The following is a 21,623-nucleotide window of genomic DNA, read 5'->3' on the forward strand; positions in this document are numbered from 1 at the left end:
CAGCTTGATTTTTGAAGGGGCTGCACTCACCTCCCATTGGCTTCTCTCAGTGGGAAACAGTTTTGGAAGTTGAGTTCTTTTATTTGGGCACCTCACACAAGTTTGAAAATATAGCTTATGCTAAAATTGTATAAATGAAAAAAAATAGCTTGAGTATGTATATATCTGAAATTTCTTACTGACACTGTTCCCATTTTTTATAGCTGCAAATGCAGTAGGACAGTTTAGAATGGAAAAAAGTGGTTTAATTATGTATTTTCATACAGCAATGTGTGTTAAATTGAAACATACCTCAAGTGTGGTTTAGCAAGACACTGATTTCTTTACTTGATAAAAAGAATCTTAAATAAATTTTATTAGCCAAATCTCCTTCAAGTCAATTACTGAATTAAAATGACTGTCAGGAGGCTGGCTGTTTCAAATCACAGTATTTTTATAGCTGCTTACAGATATTTGCGTGAGTGAAAGTAGTAAAAATATAGGGTGTCTTTACACGTGCATCAAGGCTGCTGTAACGCGCTGTAATTAAAGCAGCCTTGATTAATTGAGTAATTACCACGCTCCAGCCAACTCTAGCATCATGTATATCAGTGTCCCTGCACTGAAAAATGGCTGTCAGGGTGCTTCAACTAAAGCTCATTTGATGAGCTTTAGTTAAACTGTCCCTGCCACCATTTTTCAGTGCAGGGATGCTGATACATGTGATACTCCAGGCTCTTTAATTAAAGTGGCTCTCTGACAGCTGCTGTAATTAAAGCACACCCCTCTCCTTGCCTCCCAAAACACATGTATAAACACCAATAAAGTCTGCCTCTTAATTCACTAAAATTCTGGCCCAATCAAAGCCTGCATGCAAATAAAAATTAACAATCTGTAGAGGCAGAATGTTGATCTACTCACTACACTGCCATTTTCAGAGCATATTTTAAGAAGGTACATGGCATTGTTCATTACTGAGTTGGGAAAGATGAATCGGTCAATAAATGCATATATTTTACCTTCTGCATCTGCCCTTAGTACTACAGCTTATCTTTTTAAAATGTCCACAACAGACATGTAAAAAGACACTATCATTTTTAATTGACTATATTTAAATGTATGTACCCATGTATAATATATATATAGTTTCTGGTGCAGTATCCTAACTAATTTGTCTTTAATATTTTTTAATAATTACTGAAAGGGACATGGGCTTCTTGAGTCAGTTCTTCATAATGGGATTTTCAAGAAGAAAGAAGTAACTTTTATTTGTGTATTGTGTATCTGTCTATTTAAAAGTAATAGAAATTAGATGCATTGACAAAATCACTGATATCGTTGTGATTTAGCTGTCTATGATATTTTTTGCAAGTTCAACAAAATTATTCAATAAAAATAGGATTTTTAATGTCACTGTGTCCATCTTGTTAAAAGAAACATTAACATCTAGCAAAAAAAATAGTCCAGCAACTGTGCTTAGGGTAAGACATGTCTTTCTTATGCAAGCTCTTTAAAATGTTTAATGAATTAGCCATCAGCATGTACTTACGGTTCAAAATAGAGGAGAAAACAAGGTCAACATATCTTCTCATGCGCAAACGTTCTTAAAATCATGTTAGCTGGTTGTATTGTATGTGTTTGTCTTCTACTAGCATATTCAGTGTTTTTCATTTCCTATTTGTTATTTGTCTAAAGAGAATAAAATAAAGAAGGTTAAATGTATATGCAACTTAACACCGTGTCTCATATAGCTATATATAGAGGTGTAGCAATATTGATGAAGTAGAGAATTCCTTTGTGCACTGCCAAACTACTATGCCGTGTTGTTTTGTTGTCAGACCTTGTGTGATTCTTTATTCCTTTAACTATTCTGACTCATTATTATGAGTCTTCACCTTGTTTTGGTACTATTTTAGATAAGCAATTTATCTCACCAAGTATTAAAACACATGATGTCTCTGAGTAGCTATTTTTACCATGACATTGAAACAGAGTGTTTCTTTGCGAATCTTTCAGTTCAGGAAATTTATCTCTTTCTTACAATGATAAACTGTTGCCTTTTCATAGATGAGTCCTAGCCCTTTCCCTGCCCCCTCCCTTTGAGTAGGTATACTATTCCAGCCCTGCCCCCGCCCCTATTTGACAAGACACTGTTTCCCCCCCCTTCCCCACAAAGAGGTGAAGTCCCCTGAGTCTGTAATTGCCAGGAGATGAAGCGATGATGGGGAGTGATCACAGTCAATAGCTTTGATTAACAATAAGGTAGAAAATTAGCAATGCTAGCATTCAACTACCCTGCCTTCTCTTCTCCATATGCTCACCACAGTCTGTGCTGGCTGTTCGCAGAGTGTAGACAGAGCACTTCACAAGCTGTGAAGTAAGAGTAAAGGTGCAGTAAAAGAACTGAAGTAGGGGAATAAAGACACAAAACAGATAGGGAACTTAGGAACTATAAGCAATGTTACTGAAGCTGTTACAGTGGTTATCACAACCCAGGCTGTGGAAGGATGAAGCATGCTGTGTGCTGTCACTGTGTGTCTTTCTGTCATATGTGGATTTATTTGTGTCTGGGCATGTTTTGATCGAAATGGCAACTACTGTTACTACTGTGACCCCATCAGCAGCTCTGGTGTTGTTTCCGACAGACTCTGATGACCTAGAGAGGGGGAACGACAGCGGGACACCACTTCCCACCTCTGATAATGATGACAATTCGCTGGGCTACACAGGTAGAGTGCATCTTTCCAAAATATTCATACTTGCATATTGCTCTCACCTTCTACCAACATCTGTCATTGCCACCTGTACACGATTCTTTAACCATCTCTGCTACCTGGCTATCTTCATCATCATAATACAACTTTTAATGTTCTTCTCACAGTCTGGAAATATTGTTTGGAAACAACTAGCCTGCTGAAATTCACAAGATGACTGCCTTTACTTCTATTTTTCCAAAGCATCAAAATGTTTATACAATACATGTAAACTATTATATTATTGAAACAATAATAGTACAGTAGTACTCATAGTTCAGTACTAGTAGTACAGTACCATATTACAGTAGTGTAGTAGTATAGTAATAGCTTCCAAATTGTACACATACTATGGCATAACCTGCAATAAGAAAAAAAAAATCTCAAAGTCTTTTCTCTGATGACTAAAGGTAGCTCTTTCTCCTTTTGTGTAGTTGGTATTAGTTATTAACAGAAAGAAAATATGATGAAAAATCTTTGATTTGTTTTGCCTGCCTTAAAGAAGACTGTTTACAGGACAGATGCATCTCTCAGAGATCACTGAGACACCCGGTTCAACCACACTTATTCACTCTGAATGGTGCCTTACTCCAGAGGTAATTGCGTTGGGTTAAATCTTCAGACCAGTTGCAGTGGTTCTGAATCCAAAGTAGCCCTGAATCTGGTTCACTTAATTAGGTCTTGGAGCACTGTGTTGAGAAGAATGACAGTATCTATTCCTTCTTGATTAATGAAAACTGTGAAAACAGGCACATGTTCACTGTTTTTATTTCTGCTGGGAGTGACATGCAGGCAGGAGGGCAGGGATCTGAACGCAGAGATGAAGGAGAGTGAGTTTTGCATCACAAAATGAGTTTAAGGATGGGTTAATACTGAAAAACCTTGCGCACACTGTATGATTTCCATACAGCCAGATAAGTAAAGATAAGTGTGCATTACTGTTATCCACAATTCACAGAAGTAGAAGTGAGTTTTTATGGACACTGTTGCAAATATTCCTACTAAGAGACACTTCTGCCAAATCTTTTTGCTTTGGAAAATTCTTTTTTGAAAACTCAGATCTTTTAATTCCATTGACCCAAGTAGTATAAACTATTTGAGTGTACTGAATGAAGGCAGTTTAAAGAAAACTTTAAACTGAATGCAAGTAAGATGTTTCTTCAGAAAAATAGTGCTGTTGAATTATTTAATTACAGAACTGTTTCTGTTTCTGGGTCTACTAGTGAGTCCAGGGGCTAGTCTTTTAACTTTGTTCCTCAATTTTTCCCATCTGCAAAAGAAGGGAAACAATAGTTATCTTACAGAAATGTTTAGATGCAAGTGTTAAATGCTAAGGGTAAATCTACACTGATATTTAAATTGACCATAATGAGCTCTTTTTCCTAAATCTGTGCTACACCTTGTAGCCTATACCAACCATGCTGCACTGTGCTTATAGCTTTGAGCATGATGCTAAGATGCATTTCAAGTTCCCTTTTACCATGGGAAGCACATCACTTCTAAGAGTCATTCAACTTGTCTTTACTCCTGGGAGGTAGAGAAAGGAGAGTGTGGAGAAAGGAAAAGAGAAATGTTGGACTGCTGATGGTGGACTTGCTGTGGTCAGGGCCTGCAGTGCTCAAATTCCAAATATCCTGTAGGCTAGGAAGTCAGTGGAGCTCAAGTCAATTCCCAAACCCAGAAGAGCTTCCAGAGTTGGGCTACACCACTGCCAGGGTTCCATCTGAGGGCCAGGGGACTTTGGTGCAGATGGCTAAAGGGTGACCTTATGGTTGATTCTAATTCTCGGTGTCGACATAATCCAGGATGTTAGCAATCAAACACTACCAAAATTATTGTTAACCATGGAGGCAGCTACACGAGACACTTATAGTGGAGTTGCCTTATTAGCTCCACAGTAAAGCACCACCCTCTCCATGTGCAGTTCTATTAGGCTGGAGTAAACTAATTAACTCTACCATAGGTTAATACTGCCTAACACAAGTACTATCCTACCGCAGAGTTATTTTATTTACCCCATGGCAACATATGTCAAGATGTTGACCAGTGCTGGCTGGGACATGAGGGTGCTACAGTGCAGGGGCTGCCTGCTGGCTAGCCCTGCACTGTAGTAGTACCCTCATGTGCCAGCCAGCCCCTCCGCACCATATTGAGTCAGGGCAGAGTGTGGCAGGCCAGTAGGGGGTGCTCCTGCATTGAGCCACCCACCTCACTGCGCCTGACCACCTTCCAGGCTCCAAGTGCCTCTCTGGGGGCGCCTCACATCTGGCCGACCCCCTTCCTGGAGCACACCCGCTATCCTGGGGGTAGAGCTGCCACCACCCAGGGATGGGCTTGATTCTGGCTCTGTACCCCCTGGGAAACACAGGTCTAGTAGCCCTTGAGGTTACTTGACACACTTCAAGATCTTGGGGTGCTTCCCTCAGTTGGAAGCACAAGTAGTGGTCTCCCTTAGTCAGTCGAACCAGGGGGACCCAAAGGCATAATCTAGACCCACTCCCAGTAAGTCTCCCATGCTAAATACAAAGGAAAACTTTATTGGTTACAAGGAGTAGGGTTGGAATAGGGTACAGAGTTGAGTAGTACCGGAGAAATTGCATAGAGCAAACAGGGTAGCTGGGGTAGCCTCTGATCATGCATCTAAGTTACTACAAACTATCTATCTAGTTAGATGTCAGGTAGCTTACTCACAAGTATCATCCAGAGGCACGTGGAGATTCCCTCTGGAGGCAGGAAGTTCCTTGATCATGAGTTTTGAGAGAGAGAGCATATTTCAGATGGTCCAGCTCCTCTCTCTCTCTGAGTTTTCCCCATGGCTGCTTCCCCCTCCTCCTGGGCAGTCCTTAACTTATATAGCCCTTATGACCTCATTTACCTGGTCCAATGGAGGCCAGCACCTGTTGGCTGTCAGCCAACCAGTTTGAAATGCATCACTGGTTGCTGGGCAGACTGGCAGTCTCTAGCCCGCGAGGGTGCCCAAGCCCCTCACCCAGGTATATGATGCCAGTCCCGTAGGCAAAGTGAGCAGGTTTCCCCCTTCCCTCAGGAATGTATCCAGCTCAGGTTACCTAAAGAGATAGGGTAAGGTGTGTATCCTCTGCTGGGCCATCCTAACCAAATTGTCACAGAGCAAAGTTTTTTGGGGAGAAACAGAGGTGGCCTTCTGCCACACAGAGCAGCTCCATGCTAGTAGGCTGACCCCCTGGGTCCCCTGCTAGCCAGGGCTGTGCAGCCCCAGTTCAATGTGCTGTGGTCCCGGGTGCACTTGTAAATGCTGGGGTCTATTGCAGGAGCAATAAACTCCAGCACAAACTGCACCAGAATTTATTGCTTCGCACTGGGCACATCTGCACAAGACATTTACTGTGGAGCTGCCTAATTATTTCTGTACTAAAATATCACCGTCTACACCTGTGGTCCTATTAGGATGGATTAAATTAATTAACTCTACCACAGGATAGTATCTGTAAATACTAGCACTTGGCAGAATGTGTTACTCTGCAGCAATGCACATGTGGACGCTGACTGGCTGGCTGGGGCATGAGGGTGCTTCAGTGCGGGAGGTGCCTGCTGGCTAGCCCTGCCCTGGAGTCCACATGCCCCAGTCAGCCCCTCCACAGCACATTGAGGGTCAGAGGATCAGCCCATGATCAGCAGATTGACCCACCAGGCCCTCAGCCAACCCATCTCAACATGTTGAGGTCCCAGGTATAATGTAAATGTCATGCCCAGGAGCAATAAACTCTAGTACAGTATGCACCAGAGTTTATTATGGTATGTTAATATCACATGTAAAGGCACCACATTAGTGTGTCTTTTTTATTATTATTTGACCTCTTACCTATCAGTGCCATCAAATCATAGGCTTGCAGGAAATGCCCTTGTAGAGGATTATCATTGGACTAATAATCTAAATATTTATGTGTCCCCACTTCTGCAATATTCCTTAATGCAACATGTTTTATGATATTCATCCTTGAAACATCCTGTGCTACTGGGGAAGTGCACTGAGGCACAGATGAGGATGGATTAGTAACCAGTTAAAAAAAAAAAAAAACTCTAGGGACCTCAGAGAGCATTAGGTGTCTCAATTCAAAATTCCAGTCATCAAAAAACCCCTTGCTTGCCACTTTGCCCTGGCAGTGGCTCCGATCTATAGGCACCCAACATTTTTTTACTTTAAAGTTATCCTGGCACCTGAATCCTGCCCAGTCCCTGGAACTGCATATTGGTGCCTAGGTCATGCCTAAATCAGATAGGGATTAGCCCAGCATACCCATCTGATCAGACTTTTCACAAAATGTAGTTGAGCGCCACTTTCTTGTTTAAAAAATGTTTGCAGGAAGAGGTAGTGGTGGTAGTTTCCTTTTTTATAGTCTAGTAGTAAATGCACCCATTCAGGGAGTAGGAGGATCCAGGTTCATATCCTACTTCTGACTGAGGGGATTCAATCCCACAACTCCCACCTCACCAGAGGGAGTACTATATGCCAATGGGGCATTTTCCACTTCTTTTCTTGAAGCTGAGCAGGAGGTCTTTGAGCCAGAGAAGGAGCACAAAAGGGAAACTTGAAGTTACAGCATTCTCCTGGGAGGGAGAATTCCTGTGTTGTGGTTTTAGCATAGTTTGTTTAATTTATTTGATGGTTATTTCATATAAAATACAGAAACAGCCCTAGGACTATAACCCATGACTGCATCTTCACAGGTAAATGCCACAATTACTAAGATGGAATCTCACTCCCTATTCTGCCTTCTCTCTGGCTCGCTGAATCTTGCATTCTTCATTACAATTCAACAGCAGTTGTCCTGCCCTAGAATAGTTCTATGCTTGGTGTTAACACACTCTTTTGGGAGTCTCAGTCCTGTCTAGCAGAGGAGGAAAGACTTCCACTTCCAGGTGTCTGCTGTAACCAACAAGCTAGTGTATAAAAAGAGAGTACTGTGCTCAGTTCTCTGAAGGAATGGGTTAAGAACTCTTTCATCTGAGGAGGGTTCCAGCCTGGGGATCCCCAGTGGATGGGAATGCCTCACTGTAGCCCTGAGTGAGAAACCTAAGCTCCAGAAAGGGATGTTTTTTAGGATGCCCATCTTCTTTCATGTTTGTGTGTTTGGCCTGCTCTATGGGACTACACTCTGCAGGTTCTGACTTTTGCTGGCTGGATCCCATGCTGAGGTGTCTAAATTTCCCAAGGCCTTGTATAGAGAGTCTAGGCATCCAGCACCCATTCCATGTGAAGGGGATATGAAACAACACCTAAACACTGGAAGCTGCATCATCCTTTCTTAGATCTGACATTTAATCTATGGGACAAGGTCACACAGAAAGATTGACAAACACTGAACCAGATTCTGGTGGTCAAACAGTAATCTTTATTCTCAGAGATCTTTTTAACCCACTTTGGCAAAAGTTAGCATTTAAAGTACTTCTAAATAAATAGGAATTAGAGTCTACCTTTTATGGATGTGGGAATTGATGAATGGACTCCACCAAAGCATAGAAATTTGGTGTTCAGGTTAACAGTATATTAGTGAAAGAAACTTCTGCAAGGTCAGTGGGCCTCTTGCACTCAAAGTATTAATTAGACCAAACATGCCATAATAAGGGAAGCAGCATAGTTGGACCAAGGAGTCAAATGACCAGTCTTAAAGTCCTAACTAAAACCTTTCATGGAATTTGGGACCCACATAAAAAGAAAAAAAAAAGTATGCATCTTCTAAAGGAACAAGAAGTCTAGTTAAAATCAAATTATTTTCTATAATTATATAACAGAGAAAAATACTGACATATTTGAAAAGGTCTTTGTGGAAAAGTAAGGGATTTGCATTTAGTTCTGACGAGTAATCAATGATAAACCTTCTGGTACCTTAGCAAATATCTTCTGTTATCCAACACATGATTGCATTTTTTAAGCTTCAGTAGACTTTTATTATCCTTTATTACTTATAATGCAGCAGTGTCTAGAGGCCCAAATCAAGGTACTATATATACAGGGATTATTAATGTCCTCTCTGCTCCAAAGTATTAACAACCTAAGCAGATAGGCAGGTAGCAGGTCGAGGAAAAAGCAAAGAAAAAGGAGTCTGGGGGAAGGGTATATTTTTGAAATGGCAGAATCTGATAAAATAAGTAGCAGTTACATTGTCCTAGCTGCTCAGCCATAGTGATGACTACAAAATCAATCAGAGGTAAGTTTTTAAAGAGATGAAAAGGGCCCTTCTAATATTTACATGAAGCACTTCCTATGAAAGAGTTGGACCTAGTAGAAAGTATAAATATGCTTGAGGAAAAAAATATGGGTTAATGAGTGAAAAACCGCCTTACTTGTTAATTAGGCTAAGCATTGTGCAGTAAAGGAGACAAAGAAAAAAGGGAATGAAACATGAGATAAGGATCAGGATGAATGTTTTCTAAATACAGAATTCTAGATCTCGGAGAGATAGAAAGAGGTATAGAAATGCTAAATTTTAGACACTTCTTGATCACATAGGTCTAGAAGAGAAAACAGAGTTAAGTGTTAATGACTGGAAAATGGTAGTTTCATCTTCAGGGGCCAAAACAAGTTGCAAGGCTTGGAGGGAAAGAATTCAAACTTAATTTTGGCTTCATTGGGTGCCTATACATGAGCAGTAAGGCTACTTCAATGCTCTGTACTTGCAGCACGTCAGAGCAGACTCAATTAATCGAGTCTGCTGGAGCATGGTAATTACCACACTCCAGCAGCCTCCGGCATCTTGTGTATCAGTGTCCCCACACTTAAAAATGGTGCTTTATCCCCACTCCTGGAGCATGTGTATAAATGCCCATTAAGTATTAGGAAGTGAGAGAGAGAGATTTGTGAATAGGAGCATCCACAAATAGAGGGCTGAAGGAAAGGGAGAAATGGAGATCTTATGGAATTCCCTTTGAACACTGAGGTGATATTAAAGAAAACTCACAAAACAGTAAAAGCCAGTGAAGTAAGAGAATAGTTGCCCATGAGTAAAAATAAGATTAAAGAAGAAGAGTATTGATTGAGTAAAAAGCAGCAGAAACCTGAGCAAGGATGACCTCTAACAGAGACGTTGAGTGCCATTTAGAGCAATAGGCACAAAGGAAGTCAAGTTGGAGGTAGCCTAAGATAGTGATTGAGTGATTGTTTAATTGTTTAACATTAAAAAAAATAATTCCTCTGCTGAGTTTTTTATGACTCTGTAAAGCAGGCTGTCAAAAAAGAAAATAATATTTCCATGCTATATTTCACATATGATCCTCTAGTATAATTAGTAAAATAACTATTGGCTATTCCTGTATGGTCTTTTTTCATTCTAAAAGTAATGTGAGTGCATTTAGAATCAAATATGAGCCAAGATTATTTTCACCATCTAATCAATGGCTGCAAAGCAATTTCTAAGATTGTATTGTACTGTGTTACTGAAGTGTGCTTCTGCATTATATCCTGGGAAGTAACATATTTCATGTTTAACCAACTGTGACATAAATATTGGGGATCATTTAACAGTTCACAGAATATGGCTTGTGTTACAGGGAGTAGAATGATGACTTGTTAAATTAATAATATATATAGTCAAACATTTTCAGATAAGGCTCACTAGTCCTCATTAGAGAGATGCATTGTCTAAAGAAGCTTTCCAAACCAACATCTTATTCAAGATGAAGTTATTTCACACTGATTTCATAGCATTTTCACTGAGCTCTTGCAAAAGGTAGAAGAATCTTCTGGTTTCCACTTGTGACCTCAAATCAGTCACTTGTGCATCCTCTCTTAATCCCATTGTCCAAATCTTTTGTAACTCTATTTCTCATGTTTCAAAACATCCTTTGTCTTTTCTCACATTGTTTTGCCACCTCAGCTCTGGGGGTGGCTGAGCTATATTCTCTCCTTTCTTTGTAGTACTGTGAGATCAGGAGTTCTGTTTCAGCAGCATTAGCAAGGCATCCAAATGGGAAATGTCTTTATTTTCACTTCTTAATGGAGCACATTTCAGGGAAAACAATCCGAATCATGTGGTCATTTATCAAGACGTTTCACTTCCATTTCAGTGATTTTACCTGGTCTCTGCTAAATTGTCCAATTTTTTGAAGTATGATCTTTTAGAAATGCATTGAAGCAATGAATGAAATAAGACTTGATCTTTTTTATGTGATTCTTGTTCTTTGAGAAGCAGCACATTCCCCACATTATCTTCACCCCTTTCCTTTTGAAGCAGAACAACATAGACTAGTAAACCACACAACAGATTCCTTCCTCCCTTCTTAAGCTGTACTCTGGAATGCTGGAGGAGAGTTGGCAAAAAAATAAAGATGTGAGATAGGAAAAAAAAGAGACTGGGTTAGAAAGAAATACTCTGGACAGACATTGTCTTTCTTAGCAAATTAGAAAGATCCTAGCAAAGATGGAGAGGTTGCTTAGAGAAAAGGGAACTTAGAGGAAGTAAAACTGCAAACAGGTGACAAAGAAATTATAAGGACTTCCATTCAGTAATAGAAAAAGAATCAATAACATTTTGCATAGTAGACTTCAGTATTGTAAGAGGAAGGATGAATGCATTGCGTAGGAATCCATTATAGTCCCAGGATTTTCTCTAAAAGAATGCAGCAGAAGAAAAAATAAATGTGTGGTGGGACACAGTGCAAGTATTTGGCTGGATGGATTATATAGGAGGAGAAAGGAACAAATAAATAAAGGTAGAAGGAAAAGATTGTGGATTTGAGTATTCTGCCAGGCAGTTAGTAGGGACAAAAGAATGGGATAAAGGCATGCAGAGAACTGGGATGGATTAAGGTATGGAGTAAGCAGGTAACAACCTCTTAATAAAACAAAGATCTTGTTTTGATATAAATATTCATAATAATCTCTCATGATGTCTGTACATTGTTCTCTGTACATCATATCTAAGGCTTCAAACAGACATCACAATTATTCCAAGATAAAACGTTTGTGTTTGATAAAACACAAACATGCAGATGTCCATGACCTTTATCCTGTGATAAATCCTAAAGAAGGTTCCCAGCTAAGATGTATCAATAGTTTATCATGAGACATTGCGAAGTATGGATGAACAGTTATCCCAGGATCATATCATTGATCAATGGCAGAAATTCAACACTGCATTCAGCTGCTCACTATACCCTGATTAGAAGAGCAACATGTGTACACACCAATTAATCCTGGGATATTTTTGTTTTAGGATAAACATTAAAACAGCTTATCCAGCGATATGTGCAACATCTGTCCCTAGCCTAACAACAAAAAGAAACATTTTGCACATTCTTTCTCCAAGTAGCAATATTCCTATTGAAGAGCAATCTGAATTAATCCCCATCTTGGTATCAACAGAATTGTTAAGTAAGGTTCCAGCTCCAGAACCTTCATAACTAGTAGTGATGCATGAAAGAACTCTGCCTGACTTTTAGATCTCAGACTAAATTTGCAGAGGGTGAGGGGTGGGGAGTTTCAACATCTCCCCACCCCTCACCCTGTATTTTTTAACTTATCAACTGACCAAATGTGATCTGGAGTTATTGGGAGAATGAACACAGAACCCTTTGATACCAGTTTTCCAAAGATACTTCTCGGACTACATCTGCACTTTAAATCTAGGAACAGATGGATACTGTTATGCTCATTAAAAAAATATTGTCTCTGTTTTTGTCCATCAACAGTCTATTTCTGTCCACTCTGTCAGCCAAAACCACTAGAATGATGGTTTCAGTTTTGTCTGCCTCTGTTCATTTCTTTGCAAATATTTTTATCCTTACAGCACAGATTGAATCCCTAGCAATATTTTAGTTAGGAATGTCTTTGGGATCTTGATTACAAAACTGTATTTGAAGGTGGAATCTTAAAGTACATTTTAAGTAAAACAACAATGTGACAATGTGAACATGTGGTCAATAATAATAAAAATAGGGTGTTTTTTTTTTCCCCTAGAAACTTCTATTCCTATTTTAGTAGAATATTAAAGTATAACAATATCCAGTTATCACAATCTCTTTTATTTGAATCTTGAATCACAGCCAATTGCACTGTCACTCTTTATCAAAGTAGAACCATCCAATATAATTTTCCTATTATTTCTTCTTCTTTTCAAGATAGAACATTGATTAAGACTAAGATTAAGTAGCAACAGAAAAGACTTACAATTTTCAGTCATTGAGTGGGTTGCTTAGTGGTCATCAAAATGATTAAGAATGACAAAGGCAAATGTTCCCCAAGATGTGAACACAGAATGTGTCAAGCAAAGTATTTCCTGTAGAGAGAAGTGCCATGAGGATGGCAAGGAGAATATAAAACCTATCTTGCAAAAGAAGGCTGAATAAACTTGGCTTATATAGCCTAGAAAGCAAAGGATAAGAAGGGGTATCTTAATTAACTATAAATAAATCAGGCAGGTAAACACCAGACTGGGAGAAGAGCTATTTTAGGATACTGGGCACAAAAACAAATGGGATCAAATAGCCCATGAATAAATTTGATTTGGAAATTAGAAAAAGATTTCTAAGCATTAGGAAATGTGATTCTGAGTTAAAGCAGTTCAAATTATCATCAAACACTACCTAGAATTAGTGAATTTAGCACATGAACAAGTTATGCCAGTGTCTAAGGGTATGTGCAGACATTTCCTGTATCCGATCAATGATCATGTGGCTTACTTTAAGCCATATGATTGTAGCTTGTAAATGGCTTATGTGCATGTTAACCAGTGCTGGGAGCTATGCCAGGAACTCAGTGTAAGTAAATTGGGGAGGGGAGAAGTTCTGGCAGGATTGGGAGAGAGTATAGCACAGTGGTCAACAACCCACGGATCCTGATCTACAGGTAGATCCCAGAGCATCTTTTGGTAGATCCTGGGCTGGGGGGACAGCTGGGTGTGCGCTCATGTGCACACCCCTGCCCTCAGCCCCAGCCCCAGCAGGTCAGGGAAGGGGCAGGGGCCAGATCAAAGCCCCTGAAGTGAGCGGCTGACCATGTGGCCTGGCCAGCAGCGGAAGGTAAGTGGGGCCCCAGCCTGGCTGGGTGGTGGGAGGGTTGGAGCCCAGCGGGCTCCTCCAGAGGCATAAGGGACTCCCTCCCCATCTTGGTGGAGGCAGCAGAGGATGCTGCCACTGCACCTCAAGTCCCACCGCAGCTGGCCATGTGCAGCTCAGCTGGCCATGTGCAGCTCAGGTCAGCAGCAGGGACTCACGTGGGGTGGCTCTGGCCAAGTCTTGGAAGATCTGGTTGTTCATGGGCATGGGGGGGGCGCCACTGGGCACAGCTTGTTGGAGGCCCCGGGGGCCCGTGCCCCCCCCACCTATGCTCAGGACACAGCAGGCAGCCTGCTGCAGCAGCCACCTTGTCCCAAGTATGGGTGGGGAGGCACAGGCCCCCGGGGCCTCCAACAAGCTGTGCCCAGAGGCAGGAACCCCTCCCACATGCACCCCTGGACCGCAGAGACTTCCAGACCCAGCCGGACTGGAGCCCAATGCCAGGTTCCTCTGACTGCTGGGCGGGCACAGCTCAGAAGTGGGATCAGACCCCAGCCTGGCCAAGTCTGGGACACTCAGAGCTCCAGGGGCACATGGGGCAGGTGGTAGGGCAGGGCAGGCAGTGGGGTGGGGTGGGGTGGGGAAGGCGTGGTAGATCCTGGGGTGACTTTTAGTTCCAAAAAGTGGTCTTCAGCATAAAAAGATTGGAGACCATTGGTCTAGCAGGTCCACAGGGAGTGGAGTTTGGTGGGATTGGGAGCAGCTGGCAGGTTTGTGGGGGGTGGGGTTGTCTGTCTGGAAGTGAAAAGGTCAGAGGAGCTAAAAATAGCCTAGTCAGGGTGAGGTAGGGGATAGGAAGAGAACAGTACTGGGGCTGGGGTGAGTAGCTGGGCTTTCCCAGTCCCAGGGCTGCACTCCAAATGCATGCAGATGTTTGGAAGGCAGACCAACCCATTCCCGATCTAACTTAGATCACCCCCCAGGTCAATTAATTTAGATCAAGCTATCATTTTTGACTTAATCTATCCTCCCCAAATGTCTGTACAGATTGGCACTTAGATGAACCTAACCTTAGTTAGTCATGTCTGCATGTACCCTAGGAGGGCAAAATATTTCCAAATGCAAATGAGTGCCAATTAGCGAAACAGTTATGGGGCACAGAACAAGAGGAGCAAAGTGGCATCATCCATATCTACTGTGGCTTGTTACATTTCACCTAAATTAGGTAGTTCTGGTACTTGGAGGCAATTAGTTGTACTCTAAGGTATATTGAAGTAACACTAAAATACAGTTCAATTTCCAGGTTAATAATCTTAGATAAAGTGATACACCATAAAAAGGAGAAAGAGGTAAAAAGCAGTTTCTTAAAATTCAGGCACTAAGATTAATATATTTTTTCAAACAATATATAATAAATATTACCAACATATTGGTAATAAATATGTTTCTATATATTGAAGCTTAATAAAACTGTTGTTTTATTGTGAGTGCTATCAGTGAACTTCTTATCAAATAATCACTATTTAGTAAGATAGCACTGCATACAAAGATAGCTTTTAAGATCCATGAGACGATTCAAGAAAAAGTAATTTACATTCATCAAGTCAGCCTTTCCTCTCTCACAAAATTTATGTTTTGAATTACATTTTTTAGTTTTTCTCTGATTCTTGCAAAATCTATTTTGTAAGACAAGAAAAGTCCCAAATATGTCTCTTCTTCCCCGTCTTGTGTTTAAACAAGATTCATATCATAACTGTTCCCTCTTTTAAAAAAAAAAGTAGGCAACAAGTCTGAACTTTGGTCTAGCAATTTTGCTTGTAGGTCTGAGGACACTTCTCTCTTCCCATTAGCCATTCCCTATAATGAAATGTGCTCAAGCTGCACCTCCTTTCCAGAACTTGTTCTGTACCAATCCAGTATCATTTAACTTTAATCTCACCTGGGAAAATAAGATTATGGACCTTGGCTAAAGTGCTCAAACACTTTCCCAGATATCATCTACAACTTTTAAAAATTCTTCTTCTATAACCCTTTACTAGAAATGTCTTTGTATGTCTTGTGCTTGGATTTCTGTTAAGAACCAAACACTCCTTCCTCTGTGCACTGCAAATGTAACGGTTCTTCAGTAGATTATCATTTTAAATAACTCAGGTTTATCAGAAATTGTTACTTGACCCTGTTTTCTCAGACAGACAATCATCCTTTTTACTTTGTTTTCAAATGCAATTTTTTGTTCTTTTTTAGTTTATTAGTTTATTATCAAAGTAGAAAACTTCACTGATTCAAAGGCAAATCAAAAGAATTTGTGGGTGGTAGAAATGAAGGTTGCTGGAGTTATGGTGAGAATTCATGACTTTATAGAATGTAAGACAATTAGGCTGTGTCTATATGAGCAGCAGTCCGTGCAGTTGTTAGTACTAAATGACTGCAGTAACTGGCATTACTACACAGTACCAATGGGATACTGTAGCAATGAGCAGCAAAGAGGTACTGTGCAGTAGCTCATTGCTACTGTGTATTAGCATCTCATTTAGACAGGCCCATAGAGTAGGAAGGCAAATCAAAACAAAGAAGTTCACATGGTGATATCAAGTTAGAAAAATAGAGAAGGTAGGTGAGGAGAAGGAGCAGGAGGAATTAAGCTAGTAATTATGAACTAAATTTTACTCAAGTTAAAATTTCAGTATTCATGACATTAAGTTTTAATTTGCTTCTTGTAAGTTAGAGTGCCCTAAGATGAAACTTTTCTTTTTGAGAATTAGTAAAACATGACGCCCACCTTTCTTTCAGGTTCCTTCAGTTAAGGATCTCTTCACTTTGGCCAAGCAAAGCATTCTAAAATAAATAAAGTGAAATAGTTTGTGCTTTAAAGGAAAATATAACCATTTATATGCTAAATGCTATAATTATGTCTGAAAAAATATAATATTTTGTTTGATTTGTTTTTATTATACAAATCAATGTAGGACTTTTTTTCCTAAACTTAAAACAATTTCAAAATGGTGAACTTCTTTCTTAATAAGGCCTGATCCAACTGAAGTCAATGAGTCTTCCATTTCATTGGAGTAGGTTCAGGCTCATTAGTGAGAGCTTTGGCTTTCTGAGCAGATGCCTATTCTTGTGCAAGAAACAACCATCAAGCATTCAGATATTTGATATATTTCCATACAGTTACCATTTTTGGAATGCACTATGAACAACAGAAGGCACCCAAGAGAAGATAAAAGCAATTTTTTCCAGTATTTTAATTGTTTATTTGCTGAAATACCTTTCATACTATCATCAGATGGACAAAGGAGATGCCAAATTATGTTTGTAAAAAAATACTAAAGGAACTCATGGGAAAAGTGATAATTTATGTATAATAAAAAAGAATCTCCATTGTAAACATAATGGATGGTTGCTGAGTATGTGATATCCCTCATGGGATAACTGGATAGCTGCAAAAATTGTCATTTGTGTTTTTATACGAAGTTCAGATATGCATGAATAACAAAGCTGGTTTTACTATTTTAATGATTTCTCTGGGTTTAATAAGAATTACTTTTCAATGTGTTTATATCCATAACATCAACTCAAGGGCCAGATGGTACACGCTGAAGAAGCAAAACACACATTTCAAAATATAGTGCCATATTTTTAGACATAATTAACATAGATGCCACAGGTTTTCCTGTCAATTGTTTTTCTATTTTTAGGGAATACTTTTTAAAAGTAAAATAATTGTAAAGGTACTCTAACCATTTAATTCTTTGTTTTCCATATTCACAATACCTCCACTCCAACCAGCACCTGACAGAAATACTTCAACCTCAAATATGTGTCCTTAGGGTGCACAAACCAGAAAAAAGTCAGCCCAACAGGAAGTTTTTGTCCTTTAGTGATTATCTCTATGTACTTCCAAAGGGAATAGTTGCTAAGATACAGGTGTGCATTCTTCTATAAAAGTAAGATTATCTTCCACATATTGTCAGCAGCTGTGCAGTTATAATGATTGCTTCACTCCAATACTTCATCTTGTTAAGCTGTTTTCTAGTTTATCAAGAGCAGACAAAATAAGCTAAAAGTTCATGGGTCATGAATACCTTGGGTCATGGATGTTTTATGAGTAGGGAAGATGAAGTTCAGAAAGAGCAAGAAACTACTCCAAAATGTTTTGTTCACAAGATCCTTGTGGAACCAATCTTAATTTAAACACTTTGTGGTTCAAACTTATTATGTTCTTTTTTTAGTTCTCTCCCAAAAATGCATAGAGAAGGGTGAATCAATTACTGGCTCCTCATTCCTCATACTATTTCCTGTAATATGAATTCAAAGGTAGAGGGAAAGGTCAATGGCCTGCTATTCTTCTTCAGGATACTTGGAACATGGCCAGCACTTCCCTCCTCCATCCATGGTATACCTACCCCAGCATTCTTTGGAGCTAAGAGAAACATCTGTGAAAGGAAAAGCGAAGTATTTCTTCGTTTTATTGTTTTCAAGTTGACAAGAGGGAAAAAAAACATGATTTTGAAGAGATGGGGCAGGAAGTGAGCCTGAGAGTTGTCCTCAACTTCCAACATGCAGATGTCTACACCACAGAGTTGTAGCTTGACAGTTTTTGCTCTCGGGGCAGCAGGGGTGCATGAGGCAGCAGCAGCAGTTGCTATTTTTGTGCAAAACCTCTCCTGAATTGGTGTTTGAGACTGGCATCCTACTCAATCCACCATTAGTTATGCTTTTGCTACCCCATCCTTGGAAAAATGAGAGACCCTGAGACAGGTAGAACACCCTGTACCACTCTCTGAGGAGCATAAACAAAATCCAATGGTTATCAAGCTCCCCCTACTATCCCCCAAAATAAGAAAACAAGCTTTTCCCCCACTTTCAGAGGTTTCACAGTTTCATAGTTGGTAGGGTTGGAAGGGACCTAAGCAGATCATCAAGTCTGACCCCCTGCCATGAGCAAGAAAGAATGCTGGAGTCAAATGACCCTGGCTAGGTGATTATCTAGCCTCCTTTTGAAGACCCCCAGGATAGGGGTGAGCACCACTTCCCTTGGAAGTTGGTTCCAGCTCCTAGAGGCCATGACAGTGAAGTAGTGCCTCCTGATGTCTAGCCTGAATCTACCCTCAGTCAACTTATGGCCATTGTTCCTTGTTACCCCCGGTAGTGCTCAGGGGAACAGGAACTCTCCCATTGCCTGCTGGTCCCCCTTGGCAAGTTTATAGGCAGCCACCAGATCCCCTCTCAGACTTCTCTTGTGGAGGCTGAACAGGTTCAAGTCCCATAGAAGCTCCTTATAGGGTCTGCCCTGATGCCCCCTAATCATGCGAGTGGCCCTCCTTTGGACCCTCTCAATGCTGGCCACATCCCTCCTGAAGTGTGGTGCCCAGAACTGGACACAGTACTCCAACTGCAGCCTGACCAAGGTCGTATCGAAGGGGAGGATCACCTCATTGGACCTGCTCATGATGCAACTGTGGATGCATGACAAGGTGCAGTTAGCCTTCCTGACCACGTCCCCACATTGGTGGCCCATGTTCATCTTGGAATCAATAGTGACTCCAAGATCCTTTTCTGCCTCTGTGCTGACAAGAAGGGAGTTCCCCAGCCTGCAGGTATGCTGCTGGTTCTTCCTCCCTAGGTGCAGCACCTTGCACTTGTCTGTATTGAAGCCCATTTTATTCTCATCCGCCCACCTCTGTAACCTGTCCAGATCTAGTTGTAGCCTGCCCCTCTCTTCTAGCATGCTCACTTCTCCCCACATCTTAGTGTCATCTGCGAACTTGAACAACGTGCTTTTCACCCCCTCGTCCAAATCACCGATGAAGATATTGAACAGTGCCAGCCCCAAATTGCACCCCTCAGAGGTATTAGAGGGGTCATCAACCTACAGCCTGGGGGCTGAATCTGGCCCACAAAGGTATTGGATCAGGTCTGTGAAGGTCTAATCCAAGTCCACATTTTATTAAGGGTGTGCTGATTCCTAGCTGTTTAATTCCATCCACATTTTGCCAACAATGCCCTGATCACCTTTGCCACTGCAGCCAGCTACTATGGCCCACATGGAGGGCTGCTCTTCCTCACTGCATGCAGTCTGTGCTTACTACTGCTCAAGGGTTGGAATGGTGGCCCTCAGCACTCGCCAGTGGCAAGCTCCATCCCATGTTCACAGAAGCTTGCTGACCCCTGTATTAGAATATATTCATTTTTCTATGTTCTAGCCTATAGATACATTCATGTACGTATCTATTCATGTACCAGTGAGATCCACATCAGTGAAATGGGTGAGCTCATTTCTGTGCATGGAGTGTATCTAGTTGTTGAAATGCTGACCCATGCTTCATCTGGAGAATGACCTTTAAATATCCCCACGGGGGCCTGGCGCTCAAAAGGGAACAGACTGGGGTGTGGGTAAATGAACAGATAGAGTTAAAAATATTATATAAGAGTAAGTTAGTCATTAAGAGGATCATCTATGGCAAAACCTTTTTCTTAATATGTCAACCCAATTGAAGTCCATGATGGTAGCCTAAGATAGGTGTAAATGAACAAATCTATTTTATCTGGATCCTTGCTTCCAATTTTTAAATCCAAGTTGCCCTTTGTACACACTCTTTTTCCAAATGATGAGCCAGTTACCTTAGCAAGAACAACATTTTTGTAAGATGAACGTATTTTTAGCTTTAAGTAATCTTAAAACAAGCCAAATATTATTTAAGTTGAGCTCCCTTGGCCTGATCTTGCTCCCCGTGGGAGTTCTGCCACAGACTTCAAGGGGAGCAGGCTTGAGCCTTCCATCTGGTAAAGAAAAAACTGCTAAACTTATTTTGAGCAGTCTGATTAAAAGGGGAAATTAATGCATTTAGACTAACAATTTGTATCAAACTGATGCAATTTGAAATGGCTGAGCTAGCACTCCTAGAGCTCATGTTTAAATCCTGATAGAATTCATAGCCATTCTGACAGACTTCTGTAGTGACACAAAGTGCCAGAAGTCAGTCAAGGCACAGCTGGAGTTGAAGGTAGGGAGAAATTATGATTTACTGCAATCTTTTCCTGTCTATGTTAATTTCCCTTTAGTCGTAACACATCTGTTCACACTGAGCCTGATCTAATACCCATTCAAGTCAACTCTATTTACTTCAACAGACAGTCCACTCTATTGTATCTATGGGGAAGATTTTCAAAAAGACCTTGTGTGATTTTAGGATCGTTATGTCCCACTGAAGGGCAGTGGGGTCTGTGCTCCAAAATCCTTTTGGCTCCTTTGCAAATGTTGCTATAAAGCTATGTTTTAACATACCTTTCTCATATTCCCTTATCTTGCTGTGCTGGCATCAAGATGGTAGCAGCTACGAAAAAAGGCAGTTCTGAAGGGCTATAAGTACTTTCTCCTTTACTCTCCATCCTTCTCCCTGCTTCTATTCCCTTTTTCATAACAAGAATAATTCAGGATGCTAAACCAGTTTTGACATGCATTTAGCCTCTTGCAGGGCCAACAGGTAATACTGAAATGTGACATTATATCTGCCACTTACAAGTGTGCTAACTGTTAAATGTAAAAGTAACATCACCTGGTCTCACTTTTATAGATTACTGTTAGAAGGAAGAAATAGCAGGCCTCGGCCAAAACCTTGGGATGCTGGTTTCAAACATACCAAAATCTAGAGATTTTGTTTATCCTCTATAGACATGAGATGGGCTGCATTATTTAATCTGGATTCTATTCTCATATACTTTTACCCAAAAACACACACAGTGTGCATCTTGATCAGGACCTTTGATTACAACTATATCTAAGGCTCTGTCATACAAAGGTCTATATATGTGACTAGTGCAAGATATATGGAAGACGGTGGGATTGTATTTAGGGGTCTGGGTCCACCCTAATGTACTCCTTTGCAGACCACAACCTAATATTGAAATGCCAAATGA

General features: G+C 40.6%; 1 protein-coding gene across 2 annotated transcripts in view; it reads left to right on the forward strand.

Moving 5' to 3' along the window:
* Nucleotides 1–21,623, forward strand: part of ROBO1 (roundabout guidance receptor 1) — a 1,177,688-nt gene that overhangs the window by 629,867 nt on the left and 526,198 nt on the right. For both annotated transcript variants that reach the window (XM_059720628.1, XM_059720629.1), the window contains exon 3: nucleotides 2,625–2,708. In XM_059720628.1, the coding sequence (XP_059576611.1) occupies nucleotides 2,625–2,708 (84 nt within the window). The remainder of the gene's footprint in view (nucleotides 1–2,624; nucleotides 2,709–21,623) is intronic.

This window comes from Alligator mississippiensis, chromosome 1, assembly GCF_030867095.1.
Source record: "Alligator mississippiensis isolate rAllMis1 chromosome 1, rAllMis1, whole genome shotgun sequence".
NCBI lineage: Eukaryota > Metazoa > Chordata > Crocodylia > Alligatoridae > Alligator > Alligator mississippiensis.